The following is a 17816-nucleotide window of genomic DNA, read 5'->3' on the forward strand; positions in this document are numbered from 1 at the left end:
TGTCACACAGTCACAGCAGATTGACAAGGTAGCCACTGGGCTGGCAAAAGCATTGGCAAGGAGAAGACTGAGGGGAGAGAACACGAGTAGGAAGAGATGGAATCTCACTCTCGCAGTCCCTGTGGGCAAAAAGAGTTTATCTTCCCCTTCAATCACCACTAGGTTATACCTTGCTTTTAAATAACAGGTTAAAAGTGAATCTAGCTACAAAAGAATTAAAAATATTCAATTATTGAATAACCAAATGTCATAATCAACTAGAAAAAGACATGTTGAATTTTCATTGTCCATTATAGAATTTCAGTCTAAGGCTGAAACAAGAAAAACCTCTCCTAGGTAGCTGCAACCACCAAGGACCAGAATTTTGGAAAATTTTATGCACTGGGGCAGTATTAAACAACAGGAAGCATTTATAGGTACCTAAACTGTCCATAAGAGAAGAGTTATTTGTAGAGGTAGCAACTTCTTCAGAGCACTCCAAGGATAAAAAAAGTCAAGTAAGTAAGAAAAAGCATTAAGGATTTAATTGTGTAAAAAATCCTGGGAATCTTAAATTAACTGAAGTGCAATGGAACAATCTGATCTTTAAACAATGTCAGTATCAATAAGCATTTTTTGGCACCATTTATTTTTCACATTACAGAAATGTATTCAGGGCCACTGTGGTCTTTGTTTTGTATGAATGTGAGTGGCTTACAAAGTGAACACCAGGAAATAAATCTGAGGAGTTTTCTCCTGAACGTAACAGAGACAAGAAAAATAGAGCTATGAATCAAATCTTTGCCATTTAATATTGCATAGTTATTTTATATTGTACACTTCTCACCATGGACTTCTAGATTATTTTATATGGAAAAAAAGGTTCAGGAAATATTCAGCCTATTAAGAAACCAATGGCAGAGAACTCTGCATTTTTTCAAGGAGTGTTTTGACTGTGACTCCATGGATAGTTCCGGTCCTATACAGGGTAAACAATTTATTTAGTTGAAATAGGCAAAGACATTTGGCTAAAAAATCCAGTAAATCAGAAAGTCTTATACCTGAACACAAGTTAGAGGTTTCCCAAATCCTCAAAAGTTAAACCACTTGTTCATTAAGCACCTCATCCATGTTTCCCTAGTAGCGCAAGGAGTTTTCCAAAACAGCTGATTTGTTCAGACAAATATGCCTTGGACAAGCTTTTGTGTTTGAGGGGGCCACAGGTAGCAGGGCCACAGATGAGGCAAGTGCACAACTCCTCTTCAGTAAATTCCTAGAAGAGTTTTCCTAAGGTGTGAGCTTTCCTGTTTACCCCATATCCAGAACAAAGTACTGGCCACAGTCCCAGATGTAACACTGGTTTTAACAAGGAACTCTTCCTTATGTTGGAAAGGACAGAATAAGGACAACAGTTAATGGCAAGTGCTTGTGATGCCTCTAGAATGCAACCTGGCGTGGCCCACAGACTCTGTCATCAATTGACATTCAAATGCTTGACAATAGAGAGCAGTAAATGCTGTTAAGGGGAAAGCTGAGGTACAGAGAGAGATTATTTCCTAAAGGTTATTCCATAAACAAAACCAGGCTTGGCATGTAGGCATTAGACCAGTGCTTTATCCACTAGACTGCAACTCCCCCATCATGAGAAATTCATTGCATAGGTTTGCTCTTCTTTCCATCAGCTCTTGCCTAAGAGAAAGTGTGTGCTACTAGAAAACATGCACCTCTGCATGGGGAAGAGAATTCTCATCTAAAGAATTTCTCCTTTTCCTAACACCATGGCCCATATCCCATCCTGGCAAGCTGGAAAACTCATCTGTGTGGAATAATTTTAGTTTAAGAATCAGAAGTCAACATTTTTACAAAGCCTTACCAATGCATCAACCTATGCAATACCAATATGTTGAATATGAGATGCAGTTCTGATTACTCTCAGTTTAAAGACAATCAAGCCAAGGTGGAAAAGGTGTGGAGAAGGATGATTAACAGGACCAAGATTTCCCATGTCCAAAACTCTTCAGCTTGGAAATGCACGACTAAAGGGGAGAGAGAATAGGAGACTAAGAGAATAACACTGAGTGACAGAAGCTGGTGAATGAGCATGGCTGTTTCTTAAAACAAACAAACCAACCAACCCCAAAACCAAATTAATTTCCCTGGTTATGTTTTCTGTTTTCAAGCTGACTACAGCATAAAATATTAAACCCACAATTCTGAGAAGCCAAATAGTGTTTTGTTTTCTAGGTTATTATTCAGTCCATTATGTTGAAATATTAAAAGCCATGAAGGAAAAAAATAATAACTTGACCCAGACAAAAAAAAATAGAGATGGTAATTAGTAAACATCATACCTTGTCATTCCCAGCTCCAGCAAGCTGCCAAATCTCGATGACTCAGGTTTTTGTTCATTGCTGACTTTAGGTTCTAGGATGACAACACTTGACAAGCTTTGGAAATTTCTCTTCCTTGGTTGTTATCCACAGAAAAGTAAAAATCATCTAAAACCTACAAGAGTCATTGAATGTGAAAGAGAAAAGCTTTTAAGACACAACTAAGTCCAACTGTGAAGTGTCCCTTCTGTGTCACTGCCCAGCCTACCTGACATCAGCTGCTGCTTCAGTCTGAGCCCCCGGCACGAGAAATGGAGCGAGAGCTGTGTGATGGGTGACAGCTGTGCTGAGGCCACTGCTGTGAAATGGCTTCTGATCTGCGAGGGAAAAACAGACCAGGAAGACACAGTAACCAGACAAACTGCGGCTTGAGGAAGACTGAAGGAAAAGCAGCATGCCTGCAGGAATCTTTTCCCTAGCTGACTTCCTATCTGGAAACCCAATCCTCTGCCTGAAGGCCCATTTATGAGTTACGTTCACAAATGGCAGGAACCTGCTTCATCTCGTGCTGGTGGGACATGGGGGGATGAAAAAACATGGGATAAAGGAGAGAGGGAGCAGGAAGTGGTTACTGGACATGGAAATGGTGTTTTCAGTTACCACTGATTTTAAATGACACAGCTGAACTTCACCTGTGTTCAGGAAAAAAGTATTCTTTTCCAATTTCTCCGTCTTGCACATCCTCAAGTTATGACAGTCAAGCTATTTCAGTGCAAAACTGAAAAAGATTTTTTAAGTTAGTGCTTTTGAATAAAAAGCCTGCAGCTTAGAGAGTTTTGCCTAAATACATTTTCTACCTAAAAATGACATTTGAAATAATTACATTTTTTAAACATAACCTAGAATTTTTAGAATTTTTAATTAAGCACCAACATTGTAAAGAATGAAAACCACCCGATGAGGAAGTCACTGACTGAAGAATTGGTAATGGAGTTTTTTGATAGCTGTCCAAGTGAACTGTTATGAATTGATCCTGTAGATTTGGATTCCCTGCAAATCAGCTCACCACAAATGTTATCATTCAGTGGAGCTCAACTGCTCTTTGCAAACTAATTAAGTATGAATGCTACAAGAAAGGAAATTTGGGTATGAAAACATGATTGCTTCCTGTTGCTTTAAATCACATTGCTTTATATCAGTCCTCATTATTTATTCTTATCTTTTTGCCTTTGACAGAAAGTATCATTGAGGACCTTTTCTTATAATTTCCATGTAAAAACAAAGAGTGCATTTTCCAGAAGATGCTATTATGGATTTTTTTTTTTTAAATTTAGAGGCAAAATAAGTACCACGGCAATCAAACACTTGGCATTTAATATTTGATAAAATTAGAGACCTTCAGAGAACCATCTGCCAGATTTCAAGATTTCATTTGAGAAGGGCAGATCCATCTTTTCTTAGCTTTATAAAACTCTGCTAACTCCAGAGATTACCCTGTCCCCTCACATGAGCTTCTACAGAAGAGCACTGCAGAAAACTTATAACACATTTTTTCTTGCCATCTCTCAAGATGTCACAGAACCCTAGACTGGAACTCTTTTCCATTTTAATATGGTTCGCTGAAAATATTGTTACAGACACAAGCTAAAAGCCTGAAACACTACAGGCAACCAGATGCCTAAGAAATGTTTCAGGAGAAAGGGTTTCACCTGCTCCTGAGCCACATCAGTTTTTCCCAGCTTTAAGTAGCTGCTCATCTTCTTAAGTATTCTTGGTGTGCTTGGAAAGAGCTGTCAGCTTCTCTCTCAGACACTGTTTTGTTGACTATTTATTGGAAAAAATAGCTCTGGAGGGAACCTCACATGTGTCATTTGTCAGTTCTGTTCGGTTCTTATTTAAAGGCATGACTCATTGAGCTGAGGTATACAGCATAAATAAACAGCATGTCAGACAGCAAGTGCTAGGTTGGCCTGGTATCCCTTTTTGTCCTCTGTTCCTGTCACTTAAATCCCAAAAAATTTTGCTTTCTTCTGACCACCATGCAGCTCTCAACCCTCTGGGAATGAGAAGAGAAAGCCCTAACCATTTTCCAGAACCACAGTCCTTTGGGAATCTGGTATAAATAAGTAGCTATTATTATTATTATTTCACTGCCCTGTCTCAGACTTCTCACAGGTAGCCCATGGTAGCCAGGCTGAGCCTTCCCTGTCACAGAGGCTGCCCCAAGTGAGGGCTGGCACAGTGGCACCACCAGAAAGGATACCTGAAACATGAATGAGCTCCTAAGAAACACTGCCAGGTAATTAAAACTGTAATATTGTGATGACAGACAAGGCAAATACCCCTGAACAAAGAGATTCCTTAATGTTGTCACAGGCTGAGCGTAGTAGTGTCAAAAACTTGCTCTAGTTAGCTGGCATGTGGGAATTACTTTGTACTTTTTTATTTTAGGTAGATCCATTCCACACATGCCTTTTCCAGGTATTAGATTTACTATGCTTAAAACATTTTCAATGAATACTTCTTTTGGCTGAGCCTGAATTCAAAGTTGCAGTAAGAGCCATTGGGTTCTTCTCTCTGTTGTGAAACAAGATAATACACCTTTGAAAATAGGCCCATGTTGTACAGCTGGGTAAAGGAAATTCCTTCCCACCATGCATCTGCTAGCCCTTATTAAACTACTTAGATTGGCACATCAGGACCACAGTAAATATCTCTCCATTTTGAAGTCTATCATGGGGTAAACACAAGCACCATCATTTACTAATGAAACTGAGTTCTGGGGCAATAAAGTTTTCATTATAGCTAACAAATGGATACTTATTAACTTTGACTCAAGTTTATACATTACTCTGATTAAAAAAAAAATTTAAAATAATTGGTTGGAGGACCAAATCAGCTTTTGTGTGTGTGTGGGTGTTAACCTTGTACACAATGCCTGTCTTTGGAAAATAATTCTCCGGTTTCCTTTCAGCAAACCCATGTAACTGTGTGCCAAAATGGGATTTTATTTGGTCAACCTAGATTACTTAACTGGGTCTTTTCACTGATTTCTACATGCCAAAAATTGCAGCTCAAAGAATATGGTTTGTTTCAAGGAGCTGTGGTAGCAGCTTTTCCCTAAATTAGTGAAGTTATTTCAGTTATCATGTTTGTTATCCCAGAAAAATGATTAGGATCTGGTACCATTGCCCACGGTACACAATCTGTACTTATGGCTGGCATATTTTCAGTAAATAGTTTGACAGCTACAGCTACCTAACAAGAAATATTCTTCCCAAGACTGAAAACTTCAGTACATGCTTTCTTTCTCTTACAGTTCGTGACTAATTTCTAACACAAGACTGATTGCATTCTCTCTTCAGGTTTTTACATATGGCTCTAGGTGACACATAGTGATAGGCCTAATTAATTTTGACAATATTTTCTACCTAGAGCTGGAAATGTCATCCAATTTCTTTTATAGGTTTATGCTGGATTTTTTTAAATGAAAAAAAATTAGCACTTGGAATCCAGTTTTGAATGGAATTTGCAGTGAAACTACAAGATACAACTCAAGTGGGTGTGTTCCAGGTACCCTACTTTCAAGTGCCATGTAACTATTGCAGCACTGGCTTACCTTTCAAGACCTTTTCCAGTAAAAACATCAGGAACAAATGCATGCACAAGTTTCCAATGCTTCCCAAAAGTCTAAGTTACCATCCTTTAATTGGGGGATTTGGAGAGACAAGAAGTGTTGACAGGCACTCCAGCTTAAAAATAACCCACAGCATTTCCATTTCATGTCTCAGAAAGATTTGGCAACAATTGTTGACATGCAATTCAAAGTAGCTTTGTTTTCAACTTTCAGGATGCAATTGAGGAAGCAATTGCTTTGGTGGCAAACCTGGCCTAACAAGCTCTTGATTTTGCCTCCTGTGCCCTGCTGCACAGTTCGCTTGTGGATTCATAGATTTCAACCCTACCACTGAGACAGCAGCCAAAGCACAGAGATTTAAATTAGGATTTAAAATTTTTCAGGAATATGTGGCTGATGCCATTACCTTATGAAATTATGAAATAATTTTTTTTAAAGGTTGGGACCAAGATCTTAAACTCGCTTTGGAAGCTGGCCAGGACATCCTGCAGGACTGTGAAGGTAGCAGCAGTATATTTTTGGAAAATGAGTTTTTGAAAGAGTCAGGTCATTTTCTTTGGTTCATGTGGACAACAGACACCATCTTCCTATAGACATTCAGTGATAAAACTGAAGGTGACCAGTATATGCATGACCACTGCTAGGTCCAAACAATGGGGACTTTTACAAAACAGAAGGATCAGGCTTTTTGAACACCTGTGGCTAGCAATAAATTCAACAGGAATGCCAGGAGTCTTCCAATTACAATCAGCAATGCTTCAGTCACACTGGCAAATGAGAAAAATGGCCAAGAATTTGAATTTGCCAACTGCTTCTAACCTCAACATTTGTATATATGCAGATACTATTTCTGCCAGGAAACTGGGAAAACTTGGTTTTGGTCATGAAACCTTTTTATTTCCATGATAACTTTCCTCCCAAACTTCAAATTATTATTTTTACTAAGAAAAGGCAGCTTAGAATAAATTATAGAGAAGGTATCTACAGAGAATTCATTTCAAGAGATAATCACTCTCACTTTGCCACCAGCAGCAACTTAATGAACACAGCAGGTGTTTGGCAATGTCTTACAGGCTTCACTTAAGCCTGGCCCAGGAGATGTCACCAATCCTGAGAATCACAGTAAGAGTCAAATCCTTGAGGCAATATTCCTTCCTTCTCTAACTTTTCAAACTTTTGAAAACAGCTAACAACAACAACAAAAAGTCAGTAAGAGTGATTTCTGCAGGCATTCCTAGGTTTGTTTTCAGCTGAAATTATTTCCCCAGGAAACAGCACTTATTTGTATGATTCCAATGGCAGCTAGCTGCTGGAACCACTTCTAATTACTATCCTGTCCTTCACTGGAAGGTGTCTTTTCCACAGTGCCCTGATATTTTTACAGGTGGACCTTATCTAAACTTCTTCCCCTTAAAACTGGTTATGTTTGGCAACAGAAAAGAGACAAGGGGAAATGACTGACCACGTTTAAATCTTTAATCTCTCAGCCCAGTGAAAGGCAGTCCCTGTTTTTGAGCTGCTTAAATAACTTTGCTGCATTCCCTCTGAGAGCAGTGTCCTCCCATGCTGGAACCTGAGTGGGACCTGAAGAGTCTGCATATAAAAATTGATATAAACACACATTGTCAGGCAGAGAGAAAAGCACGTGGAAAATAAGGTATCCTCAATGCTTTGGAGACAGTGAGACGAATTAGCACCACCAAGAGAGTTGAAGTCTGAGAACAGAGTAGGGAGAGAGAACAGTACCATGCTTACCATTACCATCCATTTTGGAAGCATTAACTCCACATAATTTCACTTGTCAACACAGTCAGTCACAGAGGAGCAAGAATAACCCTTACAGCATTATGTTTGCAAAACTGTAATCAAAGTTTCCAGCTTTCTCCTAGTTTACTGAGTCAAATAAGTTTTGAACTATTAGGCTGGACTTAAGTAGTTTATTTTTCATACTTCTCCCTCAGGGAATCACCTCTCTTACAATGTGCTAATACTTGCATTAACAAACAGGGTTTTTCCTAGACCTGAAATGTCCCAGGACTTTTTTACAAAGTCAGGCTCACTTCTCAGAAGAAGGGCTTCTCTTGAAGTGATTCCCTCTCTGATTCATTTCCTCATTTAAGTCTACACCGTGGCAGGTTATAAAGCCCTCTTAAAGCTGTTGGTGAGATCACAGTGATCTAACTCACCCAGTGGCTGCGATGGTACAGAAAGGTTGCTGAGCTCAGACACCTGCCCTCTGGCACACCAGCGGGTGAAAACTGTTCCCAAATGGAAATGTGACCACCCATACTTGTGACAGCATTTATTTCTGATCCTGTCCATTAAGAGGGCACTGCTCATATTCTAATGCTCTAGGTCAGTGAACACGGGGTGAAGGACAGCAGAGTAAGTACTGTTTGCTGTCACAGAGCTGTGACAAACTGGGGAACTGCTGACTCCTGTGGTGATGCTCACTTCCTTCCATAAGCTCGCTGGTTTCAGGAAAGGCTCCTTTTCCCTGAAAGAAGCTTTTATTTTAACACTGGGCTCCATTAATTTTGAACTAGGTACCATCCTCCCCACTGCCGAGTTGAAGAATCACTGCTTTTATTTCTGCCTGAGATTTGTAGCTGCTGAGAGACTCTTCATGAGATATTTCTTGAAATTTCAGTCATAAGAAGGCATAATCATTTCTGATTTGTTAAAAGCATATATTGCCATGACAACCTAGCATCTCTTTTTCTTTAAAAAAAACCAAAATCAAACCAGTAATAAGGTTATCCTGCTTTACATTTATAGCCACCTCTGCATATTTGAAGTCAATCATCAATAAAGCATTAGGAAATACTTAAATTGCTGGAAATATTTTTTTTTTTCAAATTTTCTTGTTACTCAGCACTTCTACAAAAGTCTGTATCAAAACAACGCTCTGGTGACAGCAGCAGCTTTGATGGTAACTTTGTGCTGTCACCCACAACTCAAACCAACCTATAAAAAGGAGTGACCCCTCCCCAACAGGCACACTAGGAGATTATGTTGGCATTCAACAGCCCCTTCATCTGCAAGGGCAGGCATTATTTTCTTCCAGGAAGGATTTAGAGAAGTTGAGTGGCAATAAACTATGAAAACATTCTGCACTCTCAGTTCTTAGATAGAAATGCATCAACACTTGCTTTGCCCTATTTGGTACAACTGAACACTTCCTTGGCTTAGGGACTTCATAGCAGCACCAGGATCCAGACAGTAATGCTGGCTGGGGAGGACACTCCCTTTCCAGCTCAGAGAGCCTGCAATACCCACATCTCACCTTCTCTTGGACATTTTTTTTAATAAGCACCACAGGGGCTTTTATAGACGTGATTTAGAGGCCATCTTGTCTAATTAGTAAGGCAGGGTTCACCAATACGTTTACTTCCAGCTGCAAGTTTCCAAAAAACACAGGACTTCAACACATGTTTCAACACATGCTGCAGATCATAACACCCCTGCTTTGTCTCTTGACAGCAATCACAGAAAAAAAAATACTGGAGACAGTCCAAGATTTCCAGCTGGTCAGATACTGCTCTGCAATTAGTTTCAAGGTCTTGAACAGCATTTTCATCCCCAGAAAGGACCCGTAAGATCAAGTCCAACCCCTAACCCAGGCTACCACAAAACCATGTCCCTACGTGGCACATCCACACATCTATTAAATATCTCCAGGGATGGTGACTCCATCACTTCCCTGGACAGCCGGGGCCAGGGCTTGGCAACCCTTTGGGTGAAGAAATTTCTTCTCATATCCAACCTGAACCTCCCCACATGCAACTTGAGGCCATTTCCTCTTGTCCTGTGTCACTTGTTACCTGGGAGAAGGGACCGACCCCCACCTGGCTACAAGCTCCTTTCAGGCAGTTGTGGAGAGCGATAAGGTCCCCCCAAGCCTCCTCTTCTCCAGATTAAACACCCCCAGTTTCTTCAGCTGCTCTTCAGACCCTTCACTAGCTCCATTGCTCTCCTTTGGATGCAGAGAAAAGGACCAACAGAAAAGGAAATGGGAAAGAGTTACTCTGAGTCATTCATCTCTGTCACAAAAAAATCAAAGTTTCCATTAAATTAAACGGGGGGGGGGGGGGGGGGGGGGGAATCACTTGTTCCTTAAATTGAAAGATTAGTTAAGAATTTTATTTCATTTAAAAGTTCTTTACGAGGGAATGTTAGCTCTGCTCTTGGAAGCCATTATTCTTACAGCTTAGAATTACATCTTGCTGATGGGTGCTCAATACAGCCCACCTACTCCCTTGGTTCTTCTTAAAATTCAACTGCAGTTATTCATGTTACCATAAAGGAGAGGTACAGAACTATCAAGATATACAAAAGAATTACCAGCCACTAGAAATAATTAGATCCACCATCAAATGCAGCTTCAGAAAAGCTTGCTGATTCTAAATTGCTTTCCTCCACAAGTGGCCGCGTGCATTGTACAGTTCGCACTCATTATTAGCCAGTGGCATTTCTGTCACCTCATGGGGCGCCATCGTGTGAGCAGCACAGCGCCGGCTCCTCAAAGCTGCGGCAGCTCCAGCCGAGGTGTGGATTGAGCCCTTCACAGGGATTATCCAAGGCAATTGGCTTTGAGCGCTCAACCACCACACCGTGGGAGGGACGGCTCCCAGGCAGTGCAGCAGCAACAGCACCCTCTGCAGAGGCCACAGGGGGCTGGAGGCTCCATAGGTGGGCTCCAGGCTATGGAGAAGAGACCCTGGAGAAAGATAAGGGCATAAACTGCCTTTGGAAAAAGGCGGTGTTCTTTTCATTTTTTTTCCTGTCCCACTTTTCTAGTCGTATCCTCTCACAAAATCTAAGGGAAAAAAATCAACTCCCCTCTAGTTTCCCTCGGACTCACCGACACAAAGCCCAGAGAATTTAATCTGAAGTGCTGCGGCTATCAGGAGGCTCCTGTTTCCCAGACAGGGACAAGACAATTACTCCTGAGGTGGCAATAGTAGCGGAGAAGTGATTGAGTGACATAAGCCCTGACAGTTCCAGCAGGAGACCCACTTCCCAGGCTTCAGAGAAAGGTGAAAATCTGACAGATCCCTGTGGGGAAAATTCACTTCCAGCTCATCTCAAAGAAGATGCTCAAAGCATATACATGGAGGCAAAAATGTCAGAAAAAGAACCCTTTGTGCCACCTCAAAGGTCTGTCCCCCTGGAGTCTTGTGCCTCACCTCCAGCTAAATTCAGCCCCAGTGTGTCAGAGGAAGGCAGGAAAATGGATTCTGTACCACTCACGGCTGAGGAATGAATTGTTCCTGGCCATGACAGGAGAGCCACCACAAGAATTTGTCTTAATACAGACCCACAGTGACTAAATGGAAAGCAAGGGAAGCAACTCCAATTACCTCATGTAATCACAATTTGAAATTGCTGAACATAAGAGCTTGACTCAAATAATGAATTCCAGTTTTAGCTTGCATCTGCGTTTTTTAGCAGTTTGTTGTTTCCAATTTTCTCAGAAACCACTGGAATTTGCAAGTAAAACAGGAGCACAGACACTATTGAAACCAGTGCTACTGTTCTCAAAACAAGAGGGCAGCTTTACATATGCACATGTTAAAATAGCAGCCATGGAGCTCAACACATATTTATTGCATTGTCAGGTGACATGTTGTTTAAAAAGTGCAGGTTATGTTCCAATTCCCATTGAAATCATACTACCATAGCATTTAATATTTACTAATTAAACCAGCACTACTTTATGACTGTTCTGCAGAGTTCCTTAGGAGCATCACAAGCACGCACAAGTCCCTCAAGGTACCATTTTCTATTTTCCTTGTCACGCTCAGAACCTGCCTTTTCCTGGGCAGGCGCAGGTGTGCCCTATACAGGGGGCTGCTTACACGATTCCTGGCAACCTCTTCTTTACATTTCCTTCCATGCTCTTGCTTCTAAATGAGCACAGGCTTAGTGCACACTCACTCCCAGACTTCAGCAGCTACAAGGTCACCCAGATTATCTTCTTTTCCTTTACTGGGGGCTGAGGTAATTCAGTTACCTCGGGTTCACCTTCAGCCATGAACACATGCAGTGTGTAACACACACCCTCTGCTCCCTCAATTTACATCCATAGTACAAGGTCTCTACTTCTAAGAAGACATCTCAGAGATGTCTTGCATTCTAAAAAAGGTTTATACATTTTTAAGCTTTCCATACTTTAAAACAGACCTCCATCCATACTCCAGTTCATGTAAACCCATGCATATCCTGCTTGCACATAAACTAGGAATTCCACTGAATTCTCAGGGAAACTAACAGAAAAGCAATTATTCAAATTTACATTACATTTAACTTGAAAGCGCTTTCTTCTGGTTTTTGCTAGGATGAATTTCCTCATATCGTTACTTTGAGGAACACAAATGATGTTTCTTTTCTGCTGATCATCTTTATTTTTCTTTATAGCAATAAAACATTAAATATTCACACACCTACAATTTCTGAAACTTCTCTGCCTTTGGAATCTACATAAAGAAACTCAACCTCTACTCTTTTTAAAAGAACATCCTGTTTGTAAAACATAACCAGTTCCCAGGCCTCAAGAGCAGCATCCCTTTCCACAGGCTGATGGATGAGAACCATAACAACACACAATGCCCATGAGTTGCTTGGCTTCAGCAAAGACAACACCACGCACATCACACCAGCCTCTGGCCAGAGTCAACCAGACAGGCTCAACTCCTGTTCCTGGGCAACTTTGGAAATTAAAGGCTTGGGTGAAATTCTTCTCTTTTCATCTGCTGGGCTAGATCAGTGTTTTCACTGGCTCTGGCTGGCAGAATTTATTTATTGGTACATTTGTCTTTGCACTGCTGGGCAGCAATTGCAAATCTAATTATTGCTAAAGTGGCTCTTGGGGCTTATGCACAGGTGTTTTGCTTAATATTAAATCTAAATAAAAAACTCTCTAGCAGGGACCTGTTCATAACAATTTGTGACATGAATGCTCTCAAGGAGAAAAGGCACAGCTTTCAGCCCCCTCTCCCCTCCAGTCCCTTGTTATTTAATTCTTCAGGCAGTAGCACTGTGCAAATCAGCAATCATCTTCACACCATTTCCAGGTAACAGTTTTCAGAGTTGCCAAGCAAGAGTGCTCAAGTGGGGCTTTCCCTCTCTAGCATTGCTGACAACAAAAACCCAGTTGATTTGTGAAGCTTTATCTCAATGGGACAGCTTTGCTCATTTTCCTCAAGCCGTGTTCTCAGTAACATCTATATAGTCCCACAGATGTAACTGTCAAGAATAATAAATAATTCCATTCAAAAAGCCTGAGAAGGAATTGAAAATAAGCCAAAATGCTTAAAAAGCAATTTAAAATGTGTTTGCTACTCTATGAGGCACACCTTTTTTGCTAAAAGTACATAAATACACAAATACAACAGAAATTGCCCTTTTAAAAATAGTGTAGTGTTTCTACGTAACACCACTAGCATAAAAGTCTTGTAGTCTTGAAACAAACAAATAAGAAGTAGTGCTGGAGTCTTCAGAGCTTGACTCCAAAATTGTGATGCAAAGAGCACAGCTGTGACCAATAAAAATATACTCTAGAAGGTGTTAACACTCACTGTTCTTCATCCCGCGCTTCAAGATTTGATATTAAATCTCTGTATAGGTTAGAGGGGTCTTAAAGGAATGATTAGCTCATTTATTAACAGCTGTGCTTCTCTAGCTTTCACAGTAATTTATATTACCTGATCAGAAAGTTATGCTCAGAGAGTTTTTTAATTTTCAAGCTTTTGCTATTTCAGGGAAATACGAATGCAGAAGACAGGAGAAGAATAAAAATATGTAACAGTTTCTTTTGCGGACTTTAATGAGGTTTTTTGCTTAAATTTTAGCTTCTTCGGAGTCCTGGCTGTCTTTTACATACTTTCAATCAGACAGTGATACTCCCCTTCTAGCCCCATTCCTGATTGCTTTGCCAGAGGAACAGGAATAACCCTCCAAAGAGCCTCCTGTTGCTGCCTTCTACAAGGTAATGAAAAGAAATGCCCATAAGAGGTTTTGCCACTTTTTCAGTCTAACAAGGAAGAAAAGCAAATTTCAAACAATTTGGCCAGTGATCAGCCATCTTCCACAGGTTTTTGACTGATTAAATCACATTCATTCAACCAAAATCTAAGGTTTACAGGCTTTTTTCCATCATGAAACAGTTCTTTAGTCTTTCCCTTAAATAAAATAAACTTGACCAATAATTCACAAAGGTGGCAATTTCATTTTTTAACCAGTGAACAGCCAGGAGAGACATATACTTCAGTCTGTAGATGAATTTATTATCAAGAAAATAAGGTGTCAATTCCTTCTTTCATGAAATGAGTTTCTCCTGAAATAAGTACCAACCCAAATCCTTTAGGTATTTTTGTTCTAGAACAATATTTAAAATCAAAAATCAGGGAGGGGCGGGGGAGGAACTTTAACTGTACCATGTCATGACTTTGTTTGGATTCTCAATACACTCAGAATGTAAAAAAAAAATTGAAATATCCATTTTAGAAAGAGAAAAATAGAGAAACAAGATACTGAGAACGTCCTGTAAATACCACTGGCGCTTAAGCTGTCTATTTTTAGGGATGGCTGCAATTGATTTAGCTGGTTTTTTTTTAATAATGAATCAACAAAACAATGAGTAAGGAATAAGAGTACAGATTAGAATAGCAGTTATAAGAGACAGTATGTTTTCCATGATGATTAAAGCTACAGAAATGCCTTATTTTAGCTCTTGTTGATTAATTATCAAGTAGGATATTCTAATACCGTTAGAAAATTGCTACGTTTATCATAATTCTTTCAGTAGTGTCAGTCACATTTGTACTGTTATTGAACCATAGGTATTTCTGTTTCATTACTGTGGCTAGAAAAATGTGGTGGGCTAAAACTATAGTTCAACTAGAGAGAAAACTGTGTTTCAGCATAGAAAATCATCTTACTTTCTTCCTCAGATTTGTGTGCATAATATTGAGTTTCAACATCAAATGGAAAATACTTGGAGAAAATACAGTAATTATTATGAAAGCATAACTGGCAGTACAAACCCACTGAGAAGATCACAATTTTTTCCCAGAAAAATGTGCAAAGTCAACAAATTTGTGATTCTAGCCGGGGCAGGAGGTAATGGTCATTTGGGTTTTTTGAATGTTTAAAGAAGGTATAATCAAACTTGTTCTAAATCTTCTGGGGGAAACTGGAAATCAGTTCAATGTCCCATCTCAAAAAAAAAAAACAATGCACCCAGAAAAATGACTGCTGACAAGCCCAGGTGCTTATTTGAAATTACTCAATTGCCTCAGTTTGTAATGTTTGAGTAGAGGCTTCTTGACAGCTTCACATTCATGATTTCGGAGCCTTTCACTTCTGATCTAAGAGTATCTGGAAGAATAGTCTTTCATGACACTTCACTCTATCCACTTTGTCCAGCTCTGATAACAGCAGATTGGTAGACAGAGAAAGCAATTTTCTGCACGTTATAGAACTTCAGAAGAAATTTAAACAAAATTTCACTCTAAAAGTGAGTAGAAAATTCAAGTTGTGCCTGGAGTGAGAGACTCATTTATAAAGGCAGCTAGCTTGGTTCTCAAGCTAGAGTCTCACACTCTTCCTGAACCATTTCCTTTGTAAAAGCCTCACCTTTTTAAGAAACAGATTTTAAATGAGCTTCTCTTGAGTACCAAAAAGGGGGATGTTAGTCAGTCTCTGTGAGGAACCATGAAAGAAAACCTGAAAGCATTCTACAGAGCACTGGGGAAGAAGGACATCTCATGTAGTGCTTAGAGCCATGGCATTGCCAGGAGAATGAATGAACTTCACACAAGTCTAAGGAAACACAACTAGACAAGGTAACTCAAAAGCATGAGAGTGAACATGGAAGGTGTCCTCACATGAGGAGATTCAACTCACCTTCTGACGTGATTTCATCAGATATTTAAAGATTAAGGTTTTACTTCAGGGCAACTGAGGGTGGTTTTGGCATCAAGAACTTTGAGCAACTTTACCACTGACCTGCAGAAGAAAGACAAAGTGAATCTTTTAGTCATCAGCTTATTCCTGTCCCTGGATAGCTGACCTGCTCACCTACTCCAAACCATTTATATTTAATTATGGAGGACTCCTGGGCCAAACCAATTTAGGATTAAAAAACAAGCCAGTGTGATGTAGTGTACTCCACATAAGCAATGCAGAAATACTCCTTACCTTTGGGCCAACTGCAGAGTGAAAGGCAGCCTGAATTTCCCATATCCCTCCCACTGAGCTCTGAAACCCATATTCCTGTGGCTCTGCTTTTAAAATCCTGTTTCTTTGTACTTTTATGAATTTAGAATGCAGGTAGCTATCAAAATATGAAAAATATTTTCTTCTTTACCACATAAAGTAGATCAAAAGAGCAAAACATTAGCAACTCATTTGAGTATCTCAGTGAACAGCTCATCCAACAATGATTTTTATGCATTTTATAGCCACCTATAAATTCTCAATATAAAATCTGATTGACAGTTCTTACAGAGACTTTAAAGAGGTCAGAGTTTTTACTGAAAAATTAGAAATATTGTTCAGTTCATATAAAAAGGTAACAAAAGAAAATCTCTAATACCAAAAGCCTGAAGAAGCAGACACTTTATCAATTAAATTGAAAGCACAGCGTAACAGATTCATTTATTCCAGGAAATTGTCATGTTAAGTTTATCTTACTGCCAGAAAGAACCTTTCAAAAGGTACTCACCTAACAAAAGAGTAAATGCAGCTTGCCAAATAGTTAGGTAGGTACAGAGGAAATAGCCAGCATTTTCGGAAGTCATAAAAATTGAAAACCAGCAGTAGCCATTACACTTGATTTAAGAGAGCTTCAGCTCTCTGGGAACACACAGCCTTCATGCCTGAAGCAGACTTGCAAGCACACACCAGCACAGAGCAGCAGGATGCAAACTCCACCACAGCCTGGTTAGATTTTACTTCTCAAATAAGTTTTTAATAACTCACTGACTTCATTTCATTTCGATTTATGAGATGAATGAGAAAGGCCATTTGAGATGCATGGTTGCATCACAAGCAACTCAGCAATTGTAGATTCTTCATTTGTAAGGAGATCAAACTGCCAAATGCTAGGAGGTGGAGAAAGCAGCAGATTTTTTGGGGGGGGGCTGGGGGAAAGAATGCGTATGTGTGACTACAGGAAGATCATTTGCTATCAAGAGCTGATAAATTCTGCCACGTACATGCAGCATCACCCAGTCTCCTCACGCTCCTCTTCACCACCATTGCCTAACACATGGAAGTTGCACAGGCAGTTAAGAAGATCCCCAGAGCTCATGGCCAAACCGTGAGCTTGGGAAGGAGTCCTCTTCTGTGCCCTGGGGCATGACTAGCTGTACATAGTATTCTTGACATGTATTTCTGCACCCTATTCTTAACGGTTTCAGAGCCTGACAGATTTCAGTCTTTCCAATCCTTGCTAACATGTCTGAGTATTTACCTGTTAAAAGTCCAAGAAAGCACCCTCTAATTTCCTTCATTTTAAGCCTGTTCATTCTTGCTTTACCAAGAGTAGCCAGGCAGAACAAGCCATTCTCTTCCACACTGCAACAGTCTGTAATCATGTGCAAAGGATGGATCCTCTAAATCCTCTCTTCTTCAAGCTGAAGAACATCAATTTGATTAATCTTTGTCACAGGTCATGTTTTCACACTTTCAACAACTCTCTTTTCCTCTCTCTACATAGTCCTCAACTGGTGCACAGCTTGGATTTTGGTACCCAAATGCTCTAGGATTTGGTACCTGATCCTCTAGGACAAGCCCTAATTAAGCAGAACAACTCACTCATCTCCCACCCAGGCTAAGAATCTCAAGCACATGCCCCAATAGCA

At 40.0% G+C, this 17816-nt stretch overlaps 1 protein-coding gene across 1 annotated transcript in view; it reads right to left on the reverse strand.

The window, feature by feature from the left end:
* Window positions 1–15916, reverse strand: part of QRFPR (pyroglutamylated RFamide peptide receptor) — a 41266-nt gene extending 25350 nt beyond the window's left edge. Inside the window, exons 1-3 of the mRNA XM_069012070.1 lie at window positions 15856–15916; window positions 2578–2686; window positions 2331–2484 (exon numbers count right to left, since the gene is read on the reverse strand). Of these exons, the coding sequence (XP_068868171.1) occupies window positions 2331–2338 (8 nt within the window). The 5' untranslated portion in view covers window positions 2339–2484; window positions 2578–2686; window positions 15856–15916. The remainder of the gene's footprint in view (window positions 1–2330; window positions 2485–2577; window positions 2687–15855) is intronic.
* Between the last annotated feature and the right edge of the window lie 1900 nt (window positions 15917–17816).

This window comes from Aphelocoma coerulescens, chromosome 4 (assembly GCF_041296385.1).
Source record: "Aphelocoma coerulescens isolate FSJ_1873_10779 chromosome 4, UR_Acoe_1.0, whole genome shotgun sequence".
Classification (NCBI taxonomy): domain Eukaryota; kingdom Metazoa; phylum Chordata; class Aves; order Passeriformes; family Corvidae; genus Aphelocoma; species Aphelocoma coerulescens.